At 44.1% G+C, this 19,965-nt stretch overlaps 1 protein-coding gene across 4 annotated transcripts in view; it reads left to right on the top strand.

The window, feature by feature from the left end:
* Window positions 1-19,965, top strand: part of LOC147020234 (core-binding factor subunit beta-like) — an 87,987-nt gene that overhangs the window by 58,662 nt on the left and 9,360 nt on the right. For all 4 annotated transcript variants that reach the window (XM_085895425.1, XM_085895424.1, XM_085895422.1 and 1 more), the window contains exon 5: window positions 18,127-18,222. In XM_085895425.1, the coding sequence (XP_085751551.1) occupies window positions 18,127-18,222 (96 nt within the window). The remainder of the gene's footprint in view (window positions 1-18,126; window positions 18,223-19,965) is intronic.

The raw sequence follows: 19,965 nt of genomic DNA, 5'->3' as shown, positions 1-19,965 counted from the left end.
GAATGAACGGATTATCGGGGATAAAACCCCACCTAAACTCAGATCCGAACCATGCTGGACCAATTCAAGAAGGGACAGAAATGGACTGGGAACATTTCTACAAATGTTTATTTACAATAAAAAGACAAAGGCAAGACTTAATGCGAATATGCAAGAAGGAATATTTACAATGAGCAAAAACACTTATTCAGATCTACTTACAAGACGGGCCCACACACAGACACACACACAAAATGAAAAGAAACCCAGAGTCTTTATTGGACCCCCGCAGCCGTGGAGAGAGACAAGCTGGGGGTCAGAGTTCGGTGATGTACCTGACCGTCGGAGGAAGGGCATGCTCCGTGATGCGGCACCTGACAAAGGTCGTTGGTCCGGTCCCCAGTCGCACGTAGGGACTCGTGGTTCGTGGCGGAACTCGGGTGGTGAACAATTGGGGTCCACTGAGGGAGGTCAGGGTCGCTCTGTCCTTCCTTAAAACTCCTCGTAGCAGCCACCGTGAAACTCCAGAACCCGGTACAGCCACTGTGAAACAAAACTGACTGCTTGCAGCCACCGTAAAAGCAAACTTGACCCGTTACAGCCACCGTGAAAACAAACTCGACCGGACCCTTTTTACAGAGTCTCAGAAATTTTCTTGGCCTCTCTCCATGGACGAAAACACACCTCGCTGCCCACCTCTGATTGGACAGGGTCCTCCGGCCCACCTTTCCAGGGCGGGGCCTCGGCCCCTGCCAGGAGACCCCAGTTACTCCTCCACGTGGCTTCGCTCTCGACGTGTAACAGTGTCAGTGCCGCGAAGGTCATCGGACAAGAGTTACAAAGTTCGTGGGAGCCGAGAACTGGAACCGCGAGACCCCCTCTCGGCAAGTCAAGGTACGAGCAGCCAGCGGGTGGTGATGGAGCATGATGGGCAGGAGTCATGCAGATGGGATGGTTTATCAGATGTAATAACCTAACTAAAATAAATCGCAATGCACGCCTTTGATTCTCCCACTAGACAAAAGGAAAGGGATCTGACAACACACATGCTTAACGACATAACTGACTTTTGGGACATCTGTATGTTGAATACTTATGGTTTCCAGATCCGTAACACTGTATATACTAGCATAACCCGCGCTCTGTGCGACATGTTGGGGTGGGTGTGTTTGAGAAAGGAACTGATGCAGAGTATCAGTAGTAATTTTACTTTAATGCAGTAAGTGGAATACGATTTCTCTGTTTCAGAACCATTTTATTTACCTTTTTTATACCATGCACCTCATATGGTCTTTGAGATAATGTAAGCCGAATATCACATTACTCGAGCGCAGAACAAAGTCGAAGATAGCGCGACGCGAAACCACAAACTCGGAAATAATATATAAGATATAGATATCCATATACGTTTATATATATATATATATATATATATATATATATATATATATATATATATATATATATATATATATATATATATATATATACTTACCTGCGTCGGAGTGGCGACCCATCCAGGATTGTGCCCAATAGCCAAGTAAACTGCTTAGGCAGCACCAACGCTCTGTACGGAGTATGGTCCCAATGGATGGATATATTTCTTTATATTTTCATTTCGACTCTTTCAGATGGTTTTGTGATTTTTCCTGGTGTATTGGCTTTGATGTCTGTCAGCACGCAAAATTTCAGCTTTCTGTCACCCAGAAGGTATCGAACATCAATATCAGTCAGTGAGTTCATCATTCAGTGAGTGGCGAGAATGAGCTTTATTTATAATACTAGCGGGGTGTGCTTCCACATTGTGTAAGCATACGAACCGTGTTTCCTCATTGTCTTGGGTCACTCACCTGCATTTGATTTTTCATTTATTTATATTTTCATATATGAATGTTGTTCGACGATTTTGTGATTTTTCCCGGTGCAGCGGCTTTGATGTCCATTGGCACGCATAATTTCAGCTTTCTATGTCACCCGGAAGGTACCAATCTTTAATATCAGTCAGTAAGTCAGTGGTTAGAATGAACTTTAGATATTACTAACGGGGTATGCTTACACATTGTGTAAGTATACGAACCGTGCTTCCCCATTGTCTCGGGACGCTCACCTGTACTTGATTTTTTCATTTATTTATATTTTAATTTATAGGATGCTTTCTGACGGTTCTGTGTTTTTCCCTGGTGTATCAGCTTCAATGCCATTCGGCGCTTAAAGTTACCGTGCGTCCCCAATCTCGGGTCGGGCACATGCATTTTTTTCATTTTTTTATATTTTCATTAATGGATGTTGTCCGACGATTCTGTGATCTTTTTTCCGGTGTACCGGCTCTTCAATGCCCATTGGCAAACACAATTTCAGCTTTCTACGTCACCATGAAGGTACCAATCCTTAATATCACTGTGAGTCAGTGGTTAGAAAAAGCTTTATTTATATACTGTATCTATATATGTATATGTATAAATATATATATATATATGTATATATATATCTACTGCATACATACAGGGGGCTGCAAAAGTAGGTATACAGTAAGGAATACGTTTTGTTTTCATTACTGTATACCTACTTCTGCAGCCCCCTGTATGTATATATATATATATATATATATATATATATATATATATATATATATATATATATACATATATATATATATACATATTGCCTGGTGTTGGCGCAGTGGTTAGGGTAGCGGCTTGGGATCCAAAAAGGTCCTGAGTTCAAGCCTGTTGGGCCACTGAATTAATACACCAGTGGGTTGACTCAGCCTGCCATCCTTCCGAGGTCGGCGAAGTGAGTACCAGTGTACTGGACCGGTGTATACCCCGGTTAGAATAGGTGTACCAGACCCCTGTGTTGTAAGAGGTGACCGGGTTGCGTCAGGAAGGGCATCCGGGGTAAAACATGTGCCAAATCATTACAGATGATTTCTCTGTGGCGACCCCGAACGGGAGCAGCCGAAAGAAGAAGAAGAAGAAGTATATATATATATATATATATATATATATATATATATATATATATATATATATATATATATATATATATATATATATATATATATATATATATACACTATGCAATCACCCTTGGAAATGACGCCTGCCATATCTCAAATACGAGTTTATAAGAAGTGGACGGCAATACCTTGAATTCCCTAAGTTATAATATAACAGATCAGATAGAGAACTGTACCATAAATTGCAAGACGCATTAGTGGGACATGTTTTAGAAGGATTTGTTAAAACTTTTTTGAATTAAATTTTTAGAGATTGTTACTGATGAACAGGCAAGAAAAAAATTGGACAGAGGTACCTCTAAACTATTTGAAAGTGAAAGATTAAAAGTTATTAAGTGATAGTTGAAAGGTAAAGTAGTATTTTATATTTTGGTGGCATGGTATTTATTTATAGTCACAAGTATATTTGTATATTATACCGATGAAAAAGTACAATTATCACCTGTAGAGTATGATGGGGCAGTATAAATTTTAAATTTATCCAAAATATATCATATGATTCCAAAGTGTGAATAATAGACTTCTGTGAGCTTGTACCTGTTGCTGTGTTTGAGCCTTGAACTCAGGGAGCAACTCCTGATTATATATATATATATATATATATATATATATATATATATATATATATATATATATATATATATATATATATAGTGGTCGCGAGACTACCGTTATTCTCAGGTTTTCCGTCTGTCTGTATGTATGTAATGGACAGCTCTGGAGGCCAGAGGAGTCAACCGATTTTGATAAAACTTGACTGGTAGGTTCATACCAGGATCTAGTTGTATGCTTTTGACCACTGTTGCTATGGACACCACCGTTGCCCAGCAACAGGACTTTGAAAAAAATCCGAAAAATATTTTTATATTTCTTTTTTCGAAAATCAAAAATCCGCTTCCTCACTTTTATGCGCACTGTAATCAACCTCTGTCAAAAATTTTCAGCCCGATCCGTCAAAAACTATGACGAGTATGCAATTATATAGCGACCACCCATGTCGCCTACCGGCGTGTGTGTGTGTGTGTGTGTGTGATATATATATATATATATATATATATATATATATATATATATATATATATATATATATATATATATATATATATATATAAAACCAAGTCGAAAACACCAGGGGGTTGACTCAGCCTGCCATCCTTCCGAGGTCGGCGAAATGAGTAACAGTTGTACTGGGCCCGGTGTATGCCCCGGTTAGAATAGGTGTACCATATCCCTGTGTGTCGTAAGAGGCCACCAGGGTTGCGTCAGGAAGGGCATCCGGCGTAAAAACCTATGCCAAATCATTATGCGGACAACAAAACGAATTTCCATACCGGATCGGTCGAGGCCCGGGTTACCAACGACCGCCACCGGTACCGGTGGTCAGCAGGGTACCAGTGGAAATTGTGCTACTGCTGGGCGAAGGAGGAGAAGGAGACGGGGAAGGCGAGTCCGGAGGCAGTGGGAGAGGGGGAAGGGTAGAAGTGTGGAGGTGAGAGTTGGAACTCTGAATGTTGGGACGATGACTGGCAAAGGGCGAGAGTTGGCTGATATGATGGAGAGAAGAAAGGTGGACATACTGTGTGTGCAAGAGACCAAGTGGATGGGGAGTAAGGCTAGGAGCATTGGAGGTGGTTTCAAACTGTTCTACCATGGTGTGGATGGGAGGAGAAATGGTGTGGGGGTAATCCTGAAGGAAGATTATGTCAAGAGGGTATTGGAGGTGAGGAGAGTGTCTGACCGAGTGATGAGTGTGAAGTTGGAAATTGAAGGGGTGATGATGAATGTCATCAGTGCATATGCCCCATATATGGGGTGTGAGATGGAGCATAAAGAACATTTCTGGAGTGAGTTAGATGAAGTGGTGGAGAGTGTATCCAAGGATGAAAGAGTGGTGATTGGAGCAGATTTCAATGGGCATGTTGGGGAAGGGAATAAAGAGGATGAGGAGGTGATGGGTTGGTACGGTCTCAACAAGAGAAATGTGGAAGGGCAAATGGTGGTAGAGTTTGCAAAAAGAATGGAAATGGCAGTGGTAAATACGTATTTCAAGAAGGAGGAGGAACACAGGGTGACATACAAGAGTGGAGGAAAGTGTACACAGGTGGATTACATCTTAAGCAGGAGATGCAACCTGAAAGAGATTAGTGACTGTAAGGTGGTGGCAGGGGAGAGTGTAGCTCGACAGCATCGATTGGTGGTCTGTAGGATGACTTTAGAGGTGAGGTTGAGGAAGAGAGGGAGGGCTGAACCAAGGACCAAATGGTGGAAGCTGAAGGAGGTAGACTATTGCGTGAAATTTAAGGAGGAGTTGAGACAGGCGTTGGATGGTGGTAAAGATGGGTGGGATGATTGGGCAACGACAGCAGAAGTTGTGAGGGAGATAGCTAGGAAGGTACTTGGTGTGACATCTGGACAGAGGAAGGAAGATAAGGAGACTTGGTGGTGGAATGAGGAAGTACAGGAAAGTATAAGGAAGAAGGGGTTGGCAAAAAAGAAGTGGGATAGTCAGAGAGATGAAGAAAGTCGGCAGGAGTACAAGAAGTGGCGGCGAAAGGCAAAAAGAGAGGTGGCAAAGGCCAAGGAAAAGGCATATGACGAGCTGTATGAGAAGTTGGATACAAAAGAAGGGGAAAAGGATTTATACCGATTGGCAAGACAGAGGGACCGAGCTGGGAAGGATGTGCTGCAGGCTCGGGTGATAAAGGACGCAAATGGGAATGTGCTGATGAGTGAGGAGAGTGTGTTGAGAAGGTGGATGGAGTACTTTGAGGAGCTGATGAATGAAGAAAATGAGAGAGAGAGAAGGTTGGATGAGGTGGAGATAGTGAATCTGTAAGGATGAAGTGAGGACTGCCATGAAAAAGATGAAAAGTGGAAAGGCGGTTGGCCCAGATGGTATACCAGTGGAGGCATGGAAGTGCTTAGGAGAGATGGCAATGGGGTTGTTAACCAGATTGTTTAATAAAGTCTTGGAAAGTGAGAGGATGCTGGAGGAGTGGAGATCAAGTGTACTGGTTCCGATTTTCAAGAATAAGGGTGATGTGTAGAGCTGTGGAAATTACAGAGGGATAAAGTTGTTAAGCCACACCATGAAGTTGTGGGAAAGAGTAGTGGAAGCGAGGTTGAGAGGAGAGGTGACGATCTCTGAGCAGCAATATGGGTTTATGCCAGGAAAGAGCATCACTGATGCAATGTTTGCTTTGAGAATGTTGATGGAGAAGTATAGGGAAGGCCAGAAGGAGTTACATTGTGTGTTTGTGGATTTAGAGAAAGCTTATGATCGGGTGCCAAGAGAGGAGTTGTGGTATTGTATGAGGAAGTCGGGAGTGGTGGAGAAGTATGTGAGGATCGTGCAGGATATGTATGAGGACAGTGTGACAGCGGTGAGGTGTGCGGTAGGAATGACGGACCGGTTTAAGGTAAAAGTGGGATTGCACTAAGGATCGACTCTGAGCCCTTTCCTGTTTGCAATGGTGATGGACAGGTTGACGGACGAGATCAGACTGGAGTCTCCATGGACTATGATGTTCGCGGATGACATCATGATCTGTAGGGAGAGTAGGGAGCAGGCTGAGGCGAGCCTCGAGAGGTGGAGTTACGCACTGGAGAGAAGGGGAATGATAGGCAGTAGGAGTAAGACGGAGTACATGTGCGTAAATGAGAGGGAGAGTGGTGGTCTGGTGCGGTTGCAAGGAGTTGAGGTGGGGAAGGTGGATCGGTTTAAATACTTGGGATCAACTGTCCAAAGTAACGGAGAGTGTGGGAGAGAAGTGAAAAAGAGTGCAGGCAGGATGGAGTGGGTGGAGAAGAGTTGCAGGAGTGATTTGTGACAGAAGGGTAGCTGCAAGAGTGAAGGGGAAAGTATATAAGACCGTAGTGAGACCAGCTATGTTGTATGGTTTGGAGGCGGTGGCACTAACAAAAATACAGGAAGCGGAGCTGGAGGTGGCAGAGTTAAAGATGCTGCGATTCTCGTTGGGAGTGAGACAGCGCAGGTAGGACGGTTTGGAGACAAAGTGAGAGAGGTGAGATTGAGATGGTTTGGACATGTGCACAGGAGGGAAGTGGAGTATATCGGGAGAAGGATGTTGAAGATGGAGCCGCCAGGCAGAAGGAGAAGAGGAAGGCCAAAGAAGAGGTTCATGGATGCGGTGAGGGCGGACATGTGGGTGGTTGGAGTGTCAATGGAAGATGTGGAGGATAGAACGAAATGGAGACGGTTGATCCTCTGTGGCGACCCCTAACGGGAGAAAGCCGAAAGAGGAAGAAGAAGAAGATATATATATATATATATATATATATATATATATATATATATATATATATATATATATATACACATACATATATATATATATATATATATATATATATATATATATATATATATATACATACACATATATATATATATATATATATATATATATATACACATATTGTTGCGGATTTGGAAGGCGATCGCACTCAACCATTCAGGTCCCCAGAGATCAGTTATCTTGGTAAGTACGTGTTTTATGGATAGCTCCCGTCCCTTGTTTAATGGGTAAATAAATGTTGAATGCGCTGTGATTTATTTTAATCATGAGGAGTTTTATTGAGATCCACCAGAGAAGAGGAAAAACCCTCCTCTACACAAAGTATGGTCAGAAAGGAACGACAACTCCCACCCCGGTATTCTGAGAAGTAAACAGAATTGACGGTTTGGGTGGGTCCCTCAGAACGGCGTAAACAAGTATGTTGTTGATCAACTCCCACCCCAGGGGACTTTCCCCGCACGCCGGGAAGGGGGTAGGGGAGTGCATCGGAGCGAATAAAAGACGGAGAAAGACAGAGAGAGAGAAGAGAGACCGAGCCGGACACCACCGGTTTGAGCCGAACAAAAAAGACAGAGCCAGACAAAGCCAGAGCCACCCAGGAGGAGAGAAGGGAGGGAGGAAGCGAAGTGAGTCGGCGGGCGCTCTTGTCGTCGTCGTGGCCTTGGTGGTCACCACTGTGGTTGTCGTCTTGCTGGGCTCGTCGTGCTGGTCTTGGGAGCTCATCGAGCTGGTCCGGAGACATCGTCCTGTCCTGCCTTCGTCGTCAAGGAGAGGTCCAAAGTAGACCCTGGCTTCGGCTCCACTATCCTCCGAGCTGAAGGCCGAATTAAAGGCAATAGCCACCATTTGTGTGTGTGTGTGTGTGTGTGTGTGTGTGTGTGTGTGTGTGTGTGTGTGTGTGTGTGTGTGTGTGTGTGTGTGTGTGTGTGTGTGTGTGTGTGTGTGTGTGTGGGCCCTGTCTTGTAAGTAACAAACTGTATAAGTGCTTTTGTGCTGTATATACTTGCATTGCTTTAGTCAGTATAAATCTGTTCTTATGTGCTTCCCTCATTCCCTGCCTATTATAAAATAAATACCCCCATTGTTTGAATGTTAATCCGCTCGTTGCGTCACTTTCTCCATTAACCGCAAAGGTGCGCTCGGGATATTAACTGGCTTTTAAAGCCGCTAAAAGTAAATTTGGTCCGACGGGATTTGGCGAATTAAAACCGCTCGGCATTCGCATCTGGAACGAGCCGCTTAAGCGGCTCGTTTTCGTGCAGTTCCCGTCATGGTATAAACTCCCGGTATTTCTGTCCGCGCGAATAATAAGGTACATCGATGATTCGGCGATCGACCCTGTAGCGCAGGGGTCGGGAACGTTTTTGACTCAGAGAGCCATTAAAGCAAAATATTTGGAAATCTATTTCAGTGAGAGCCATATAATATATTTTAAGACTGAATTCAACTAAATGTGAGTATAATAAGCCTCTGAATTTATTCTTTTAAATAATGTTGTTATAATACTCACCATTAATGGGACTTCTGGTGCTGCATGGATTTGCTGATGGCTTTGTCGTCTGGTTGGTACTTGGTGAGGTTAATCTTCATGCAAGCGTTGAGGCTTTCATCCGTTAGACGTGATCGTAGGTTGGACTTGATGTTTTTAAAATGTGAGAATGACTGCTCACATGCATACGTAGATCCAAACAAGGTCAATACAGCAATACTCACACGCTGCAGTGTGAGGTATGTGACAGGAAGCGCGTTCCAAGTTTTGATAATCAGCTCGTCTTCGGGTTGAAGTTTTTTCATTTCTGTCCACATGTGCTTGCTCGCCAACTCTGCTTTCTGTCGTGCGATTCTTTCCAAATCTTCATTCAGTGACTTGAACTTATTCACCCACATGTCTGAGGCCTTCAGGTCAGCCACTTCTGCTTCAAAATCTCTGACGGAGACACCAGGAATGTAACTCAGGTCGGCTGTGTTCAGTGAACACTCGTTTGGATGGGTGATGAACTTAAAAAGACGAGTGTGCTCACGAAATTCTCCAAAGCGTGCTTTGAATGACTGTAGGAGACTGGATGTGAAGCTAGCTAACTGGTGGAGATCAAAGTTTTGAGTGGGCTCACTTGCTGTGCATGCATCTTTAAATTGTCTCAGTTTTTCAAAATGTAGTAAACGACCTGTTTCAAGATCCATGATAAAGAGCTCCAGCTTGTTTTCAAAAGCAAACACGGCTTGTTGAAGGGATAACACTGTATTTCCAATGCCTTGCATTTTCACGTTGAGCTCGTTCAGATGTTCAGTCATATCCACGAGATAGTAAAACTTGAGGAGCCACTCAGTTTCGGCTAGCTCAGGATGCTCAATCCCTTTCATTTCAAGGAAAGTCCGGATTTCGTTCAGGCAAGCCGCAAAACGGCTAAGCACCTTCCCTCTTGACAACCAACGCACATTGCTGTGCAAAAGCAGACCGTGATAGTTATTTCCAACTTCATCCAGCAGTGTTTTAAACTGGCGAGCATTTAAGGCTCGGGCAACAATAAAGTTGATCACACGAATGACCAGCGACATCACTTCGCCAAGCTGCCCATCACACATCTGAGCACAAAGTGCCTCCTGGTGTAGAATGCAATGGAAACTTAGGATGGGTCTATTTTCATGTTCACGGAGAAGCGCCACAAATCCTTTGTTTTTCCCCACCATACACGGAGCACCATCAGTACACACCGAGATAAGTTTATCCAGAGGGAGATTTTTTTCTTGAGCGAACTCCATGAAAGACTTGAATAAATACTCACCTCTTGTGGACCCTTTTATTGGCAGAACAGCAAGACTTTCTTCACGCAGTGTATCACCAGCAGCATATCTTGCAATCACACTGAACTGCGACAAATGGCTTACGTCTGCTGACTCATCCAAAGCCAGGGAAAAGAACGGCGCTGTATTTATGTCCTTCACTTGCGTTTCCTCCACTTGGTTTGCCATCATGATGGTACGATCATGAACAGTTCTTGCCGACCGAGGCATGTCTTGTATCCGTTTGATTATCTTGTCTTTGTTCGGAAGATCATCAAAAAGTTCATTGGCGACATCCAGCATGAACGTTTTTGCATACTCGCCATCTGTGAATGGTTTTCCGTTCCTCACTATTGCGAAAGATCCAGCAAAGCTGGCGGAATTATAGTCACCTTGCCGGGTCCATACGCGGAGTTGCTGCTGGCTGGCTTGCACCCTGCTCAGTAGCTCTTGGCACGCTTTCTTTCTGCTGTCTCCCACAGGGTATTTTGATGCAAAGGTAGCATGGCGCGTGTCGAAGTGCCGCTTTATATTCGACCGTTTCATCGATGCAATTTTGTCATTGCAATATAGACACACCACAGAACCTGCTCTCTCCACAAAGGCGAATTCTTCGGCCCATTCGTCCTGAAATGTAGGATACCCCTCATCTTTTTTTCTTTTCGCCATCTTCTTCGTCGAAGGGTTAGCTTTGAGCAAATGAGAGAGAGGGAGATGTTGACCCAAGTGAGTCTGGCTGGCCTGCGCACGGGCTGACATACTCGAGAGGTGCGGCGCGGCCGGCCGACTCTGGGATGCTGTCGCCTCAGCGGTGGCGCGTGATTGGTCGAGATGAATTCCGTGACGCGTCTCGGCGGCGGCACGTCATTGGAGGAACCGAAATCACGAGTCGCCTCAGCGGTGGCGCGTGATTGGTCGAGATGAATTCCAGGACGCGTCTCGGCGGCGGCACGTCATTGGAGGAACCGAAATCACTACTCGCGTCGGCCGCATGACTGGACGAAACAAAAACCGCTTCAGACAATTCGGAGGTGTTTTTTCTTCTCTCCTTCTGCCAAGTTCAGCCCTGCACGTGAATGAAGCACGACACCATTCAAACTATAGGTAAAGCTTCTGCGAGAAATATTGGGCTTTCCAAGTTTCAAACTCCAATTTTATCTGCGAGCCAGATGCAATCATCAAAAGAGCCATACCTGGCTCGCGAGCCACACGTTCCTGACCCCTGCTGTAGCGTGTGGACAGAAGAATTTGCTGGTTTATGATGCGTTGAGGCATCCGTGACTGGATTTTGGGGTTGGTCCGGAAAGTCACGACTAGATTGCGGCCTTCGGTGGACGTGCGACCGAGATTTGGCAGGAACGGTCATCCGCACACCGAACGCAGCGGAAACCACAACAATATATATATATATATATATATATATATATATATATATATATATATATGTATATATATATATATATATATATATATATATATGTATATATATATATATATATATATATATATGTATATATATATATATATATATATGTATATATATATATATATATATATATATGTATATATATATATATATATGTATATATATATATATATATATATATATATATATATATATATATATATATATATATATATATATATATATATATATATATATATATATATATATATATATATATACATATTGTTATAGATCCGGGGGTGGGGGAGGGGGCTCGGACGAGTGCGTCAATCACTGTCCGTAACCAGTTTGGGTTTTCGCACCCTACTCTCGACAGCCAAATGTTACAGATTCGGCGCCACCATAACCACCGCCGTCTCCGGGGTTATAACGCCAGCTGGTTCGGCACAATTCTCGGGTTACGCGTCTCGAACCACGATACCAAAATACACCTGTACCTTGCCAGCTGGGGGAATAGACCCCGGTTACAGACTGGTTTTGTCAGAGACCGAGCGGAGTCTACCAGTCTGTAACCATTTTCGTTTTTATATCCAAATCGAGCGGATCGTTCCTCGACGCGGCACAAATTAATTTGAAGTGGAAACTTCATAGGAATCAGCCAGATTTATTGGGAACATCGGGGAACACGACACAAGCAAAGCATTCATGACAATGTTATAATTAATCTATAACCCGTTCTTAACTTGGGAGCTACGGATTACGGGTTTTGAAGGGGATCCTAACGAGATAAACCTTAAACGACATGCAGACAAGACATGGACAGCATGCAGACAAGACACAGAGTACTTGGTGATGTTTCATGGATGAGAGGAAAGTGTCAAAGGCACGAATGTGGCTCGTGACAAGCGGATGTCCACGGATTCGAGCCCCAAGCTCGAGCACGCCACGTGGCAAGATGGCGGCGCCGTACTCTTTCTTCGCAAGGCACCGCTTGCGCACACCCTCCTCAGCGTGTTGTGATCCCGCGCAATGTCGACGGCACAAGACTGTCAGATCGATGGTGGGTTTCAGCTGGTTTCGCACAAGGTCCAGTATACAAGTCCAGGCCTGGCCTGTTCACCAGACCAGGCCAAATTGAGGCGTTGGGCTCCGGCAGGCGGATCGACAAACATGTCGAGGACCGTCACATGAAAGTCGATCGCCGACTCGACGTGCAGGCAGCCACTTGTTTCTTTTCAGCAGAAATCCTCACTCGACACTCAGGCTCAGTTACTCCCTCGGCAGATGGCGGACTCGACCCTCAGGTTCACCTACTCTTTCTCGGCGCTCTCTCACCTCAAAGCCGACTGCTCATCCAGCAGATCGCGACTCGACACTCGTCGTTTCTCTGTTGCCTTCCCGGCCTTTCTTTCGGCTCATTCCTCACGAAAACAGACACAGCCGTCCCATGTACAGCCGATCGGCGCCACCTCGGCGCTCAGTTTCACCACCTTTTCTTTCTGGGGCGCACCCCATTTCCGAAGCCGACAAACTCCTCCCTTCAGTTTCACTTCCTTCTGTAGGCCGCTCCCCCTCTCAGCGCGCTGGGCAGAGTCTATTGTCCGGAGAGAGGAAGGAAGAAGAAGAGCCTCTCGGTCCACACACCAATGTACCAACGATGAACAGTCTCTTACACCTCCCGACACACATGTAGCGTCCATTTACCGAACAACCTGGCTAAACATGCATTTAATGGGGGGTCTGGGCTAATCCTATATTTAGTAACACACTAAGGGCCATTTCCACAACAATATATACATTTATATATATATACATATACAGGGTGAGTCAAAAGTAGCACCCAATTTCTGTTTTTTTCGGCTGTCTGATTGTTTCTGGGAAGTCATGTTGTTAATAATTGTCTTGCAGATTATTAATTTTCGTAATTTATTTATTTTTTATTTTGTTTTGCAGGTTATTGCTGCGAGTTTGGAAAGTTACTGAATTTGCACCAAAGTGAACCGTGAATTACCTTTCAATGAATCAACGCATTGCGGCCGTGAAACATTACTACAAATGTAATGATCAACCAACGATGGCGGCACGCCATCTTCAATTTTGCGAAGAGGTCTTGGCTAAACTTCACGAAGAGGACACAATGCTAGACATCTGCTGGTCAGATGAGGAATGTTTTAAGGTTAATGGCACAATTAACAGACACAATTGTGTCTACTGCGCTGCGAATAACCCAAGAGTGACAGTTGAGAAGGAGGTAAATTTACCTGGAGTGACAGTTTGGGCAGCCATATCTCCATTAGGGATAATTGGACCCTTTTTCTTTGAGGGATCTGTCACTGCAGAAATTTACTTGGATATGCTGCAAACCTTCTTTTGGCCCAGGGTACAAGATCAGGACCGTTATTTCCAGCATGATGGAGCTCCACCTCATTATGGACGTTATGTTCGTCAGTGGCTTGATGAAAACTTTCCCAGAAAGTGGATCGGCCACCGCGGTCCGATCGAGTGGTCGGCACGCTCCCCAGACCTTACACCTCCAGATTTCTTTCTTTGGGGGCTCATGAAAGACCATGTTTATCGTGAAAAGCCTCGTACCATTCAGGAATTGAAGGCTCAAATCAGGGAAAAGTTTGAGGAAATTGAGATCGAACTCTGCAGACGTGTGTGCCGCTCTGTGCCTGCTCGGCTGCAATTGTGCATCGATCACGAGGGAGGGCACTTTGAAAATTGCAAGTAAAACAGCTTGGTACAGTTCCGTAATAATTTTTTCTTGAATAAATGGTGAGATAAACATGTCATTCATTTATTTCTACCTTCTTGTGCACTGTAATACAAAGGCAAACAAACAATCAACTGACATAAATTGAGCACTACTTCTGACTCACCCTGTATATACATATATATATATATATATATATATATATATATATATATATATATATATATATATATATATATATATATATATGCATTAGGGTGTTCCAAAAAATGAAAGTTTGATTTTTGCTGCTCCCTGATTTTGCCTTTGTTCCAATACCCCATAAGAACTTATAGGTCAAAAAATGAACAAAATTCCATGATATTTAGGGGTTCCTCAAGTTGGCACAATTATGTCCATTATGGAGAGGGCATTTTGCACTGCAATGTCAAAAAGCTCATCTTGGTCTCCTTGGAAAAACTATTCTTTCATCCTATATGACAGCTGTGGTTTTTGAAAATATCAAACAACCATATTAATTGTGACGTGTACTGCGTTGTGCATATTCGACGGCAAGTTGTCAGTTACAGTTTGGCAAATTTCAACAATATTGTGCCAACTTGAGGAACCCCTAAACATTCTCCAATCTGCTTCATATTTGGTGTGTATGTTTCGTTTCTACTGTCAAATGGAACAAAGGCACACCCAGGGAGCATGAATATTCATACTTTTATTTTTTACCCCCAAAAATGAAGCACCCTAATATCACACACACACACACACACACACACACACACACACACACACACACACACACACACACACACACACACACACACACACACACACACCTCTCTCTTTGTGCAAAATCTTGCTTTTACCTTTATGTGTGTTAATTTTCCTCTCTTTTACTCTTAACTAGTGCGGGCCCGTACGTGTGTGGCCGTACATGCAAAAAAAAAAAAAAAACTTTCAAACCGCGTGCCAGAAACAACAACCACACAGGCCGTTCCTTCGCTCTCGCGTGCCCGTACGTGTAAACGACGACTGGATTGAGGCATTATTTCAATTAGATCGGACCAACCATATCATAAATGGCCAGAACTTGGGAAACCTGGGAAACAGCTGAAACGGATGAAGATGAACAATATCAAACCTTGAATCAAATCAAATCAATTGAATCAAATAAAGCGATATCAAACCCCCTCTCTCATATGACGTCTAATATCTCTCTCTCTCTCTCTCTCTCTCTCTCTCTCTCTCTCTCTCTCTCTCTCTCTCTCTCTCTCTCTCTCTCTCTCTCTCTCTCTCTCTCTCTCTCTCTCTCTCTCTCTCTCTCACCCCTCTGTAAATTGTGACGTCATATCAAACGAAGAAGAAGAAGAAATGTGATGCCCCCTCTCTCGCCACTCCTTTTGTCCTCCTCTCTCGCCCCTCCTCTCTCCCCTCTCTTGAATTGACGCCCCTCTCTCTCGCCCCTCTCTTGAATTGACGTCCCCCCTCTCTCGCCTATCTATATAAAACTCTCCTCCCCTCTCTCCCCCTCTCTTGAATTATGACGCCCCCCTCTCTATCAAACACACAGATATTAATATTAAGACACCCAGACATTAATATCAAACCTTGAAAAGGCACATCCGCGGGTCCCCAGCAATATTCCTGGCAAGTTTCAATCAGATCGGACCGGCGGTCGTTGAGAAACTGCGGACACACACACACACACACACACACACACACACACACACACACACACACACACACACACACACACACACACACACACACACACACACACACACACACACACACTGCTGGAATTATAGATAGATTGTCTGTCTGTCTGTCTGAGCAGGATATCTCAAAAAGTTGTGAACGGATTTGGACAAAACGCTGTGGACAGGTTGGGTGTGTGACGAGGACTAATTTATTGGATTTGGTGAAGATCCGGATCAAGATCCGGCCTATCAGTGGGATACAAAACGTAAACTGTTCAGCCTGGCCGAGGTATGCACTCCACTTCGTGGCGTTCCAGTTACCATTTTTTGAATGAGGCTCACTTGGCAACACCTGGATTCATTTGAGGGTAGAGAAGTAGCAGCTGAAACCCAAATCCTATCCAGGTTCCTCCTGATGACTATCATTGCTCTTTGCTTATTCTGGTTCCTTCTGATTACTCAAATGCAGTATTTTGTCTTTCATTTGATTATGTTATGAAAGACAGGAGGGTGTTGAAAGTTGCACTTTAACATACTTGAAGGAAACCGAGCTGCTGATTGTTTTAACTGACAATAACAAGCCTGGTATTGGCTTAGCGGTTAGGGTGGGGACGTGGGATCCTCGGGTCCTGAGTTTGAGCCCAGTTTGCCACTGAATTGACACCAGGGAGTTGATTCAGCCTGCCATCCTTCCGAGGTCGGCAAAATGAGCACCAGTGTACTGGTAATAGGGGCACTGCATCAGCCGCATAGCTGTGCCCTGAACCAATGATGCAACCAGCAGCCAAAAAGGGAGTACACGATGGGAACTGATAATACTACTGTTTCGAATAATATTCAATGCATATAAACAGTAGCATTTGTAAGATAACAAGTAATAACTATAATGGAACTTGGTAGAGCGCATACCTCTGCCACGCAATGCCTGATCCATGAGAACATATTGGGCCCAATGTATTTTTGAAATATCATGCTAAATATCATTTTTGGCCCGATCTCTCAATGGAGACGAATCACTGAAAAACATATCCAGATCCAGATCTTCAACAAAATCGGAACATTTCTTCCTTGTCACACGTCCAACCTGTCCACCAAGTTTCGTCGGTATCCGTCCACAACTTTTTGAGATATCCTGCACACAGACAGACAGACAAACAAGCCGGTAGGCGGACATTGGTAGTCGATCAAGTAGTTTTTTAGCCGTTACTAGCCAACAAAAGCGTCCATAGCAACGGTTCTTTCTCACACATAACTCGGACATACCATGAACCTCCCATACCAGTTTCATGTATGTCTGACTCATAGTCTCTGAGATATAACGAACTTCGTTTCTTTGGTTTTTTTTTTTTTTTTTCGACCAGGGTTCATTCAAAGTCTATCTTCTCCGACAGTTTTCATGGGAGCGGGCTGAATTTTTTTTGTCAAGGAGGCTGAATGTGTTGGCCACAAACGATCATAGTTTGATTTTTGAATTTCGATATATATTTTTTTTTTAGATGTTTTTGAAAATTTCAAAGGCCCGTTGCGAGGCAACCGAGGGGTCCATAGCAACGGTTGTCAAACGCGCACTAGGTCATGGTATGAACCTACCACCAGAGTTTCATCAAAATCAGCCTACGATTAACGGAGTACTGACCTGGGCAGACAAACAGACAGACAGACAGAACGACGGAAAACCTGACAAGGGTAGACTAGATCGACTACCCAATATAACGACGAAAAACATGACAATAAGGGTAGATAGATCGACTCCCCAATAACAAAATCGACTAACCAATATACTTGAAAAATCTTAGATTTTTGCAAATCACAAACAGACAGGAAGGGGAGAAAACAACCCCCTTCACCTTCCCTGGCGGAGGCAATGATAAAATAAAAATTCATGCAAAAGGATGTAGGGATGTTACTCCAAAAAAGTATGTAAACAATGTCGGGATAATCACGAGAAATAATCATGTGAAACCATCCCAACATCTCTCTTTGAATAATGGTTGTCCCAAGAAAAGACTGTGTGTGTGTGTGTGTGTGTGTGTGTGTGTGTGTGTGTGTGTGTGTGTGTGTGTGTGTGTGTGTGTGTGTGTGTGTGTGTGTGTGTGTGTGTGTGTGTGTGTGTGTGTGTGTGTGTGTGCATTTGATATAACTGTCTTTTTGAGGTTTCAAATTCGATATTGCCTCATATTAATATCGTTCTGGTACTCTGTCTTGGTCAGGCAGAAGATCTACTTGCACAACAGAACATTGAGGAGACGAGGCGGAGAACGCGGGAGTTTGAACATCGAGAGAGACAGCACCGTGAAGATATGCAGGTAATACATGTTACTAAACGAATCCCTCACAATTCTCATCTATTCTTGCACCATTTTTACTTTCCCAAATTGGGTGCCTGGATAGCATTATAAACCTACTACGTCGATAAAAGGTCAGGGAATAAATAATCGTCGTTGATATGAAATTCTAAGTCTGATGTTGACTTGATGGTTAAAGTGGCTGCCTTAAGATCGTAGAGTCTTGAGTTTCAGCGCATGTCTTCTCGTTATATAACACCAGGTGGGTTGACCCAGCCTGTCAACCTTCCAAGATCAGCAAAAGGAGAACCTGGCTTACTGCAAACAGGGAACTACATCAGCGGCACAGCCATGCTTCCAGCAATGATGCAACCCAACCAGAGCCATAGGCTGCATACAAAATAATAATAATAATAATAATAATAATATGAAATCCTTCCTTTTCTCCAATGGCCTCATCTCAGATCACCAATTCGGATTCAGACCAGGTCACTCTACCTTCGACATGCTGCTTCTTCTCCTTGGGGAGAAAATGGATGGAGGCTCTTAATATCAGACATGAGATCAGGGCCATCTCTCTGGGCATAGCTGGAGCTTTCAATGGAATCTGGCATCCTGCCTTATTCTCCAAACTCTCTGCCAATGGCATCCAAGGCCAACTCCACACATGACTTGCCAACATGTGGCTCAACGGAATCCTTTCATCTCCTCTCCCTGTTAAGGCCGGAGTGCCCCAAGGAAGTGTTCTGGGCTCAGTCCTATTCTTAATCTTAATCAGTGATCTTTCTGCTCTCTGGAGTATCCTTTTAACTATTTGCCGATGACTCCGCCTTCTGCCGTGACACCACTCATTCTTCAGATAGGGAAGCGACTGCTGCCTGCCGCTCTTCAGATCTAGACAAAGTATCATGCAGGTCCAACACTTGAAATATGTCTTTCAATCCTGATAAATATCATACTCTTGCTCCCTCGCCAAAAGGACCATTTTGGACCTTGCTCCCTCTCCAAAAGGACCTCCGTCACCCATGGCAAACCCTTCCATATACTTAAAATTATCTTGAGGAAATTCAATCACTCAAACTTTTGGGTGTCACCATCAGCTCTGATCTTTCTTGGGCAAACCACATTTCAAAGTTTGCCTCCAAAGCCAGTCACTGACTGGACATCCTCCATCATGTAAAGTCCTTTCTTGGCACACCTGAACTCCAATCCACCCACAAAGCCTTCATCCAAAGCTTGATGGAGTACAGCACCCCCCTCTGGGCTGCCTACAGCACCCTCCCCTGCCTCACACCTTGATGTTGTGGGAATTAAGGGCTTCAAGATCAGTGCAATATCGCATGACGAAGCTGAGTATATGAACCTATCACTTTCCCATTGCAGACAGGTTAGTGGTTTCTGTCTTCTACCCCCACCTCTCTGGTCTTACACCCTCTGCTCTTTCTGTGTTTTGTATGTCCCCCTCCCCCCTCCGGTTTCTGCAAGGCTCACATGGTCCACCATCAACTCCCTTCTGGTGAAACTACCAAAATCCAGAATCATTGCTCATCTCCACTTATTTGTTCCTCTTTTTTTCCCACCTGTGCAACCAACTTCGACATTGTCTACAATCCCATTGTTCCTGCCAGATCTTCAAGACAGCTATTCACCACCATTTTAGATCACCCCCCCCCCATCCAAAACCAAGATCTTTTTTTTAATCTCCATCATGCCTGGTGTTGGCTTTGTGGTTAGGGTGGCTGGCTTGGGATCCGAGGGTCTTGA

This window comes from Eptatretus burgeri, chromosome 9 (assembly GCF_056783735.1).
Source record: "Eptatretus burgeri isolate ZD-2024b chromosome 9, Ebu_testis_v1, whole genome shotgun sequence".
NCBI classification, from domain to species: Eukaryota; Metazoa; Chordata; class Myxini; order Myxiniformes; family Myxinidae; genus Eptatretus; species Eptatretus burgeri.
The sequence above is the reverse complement of the archived record's forward strand: the minus strand, read 5'-3'. Positions and strand labels throughout refer to the sequence as shown.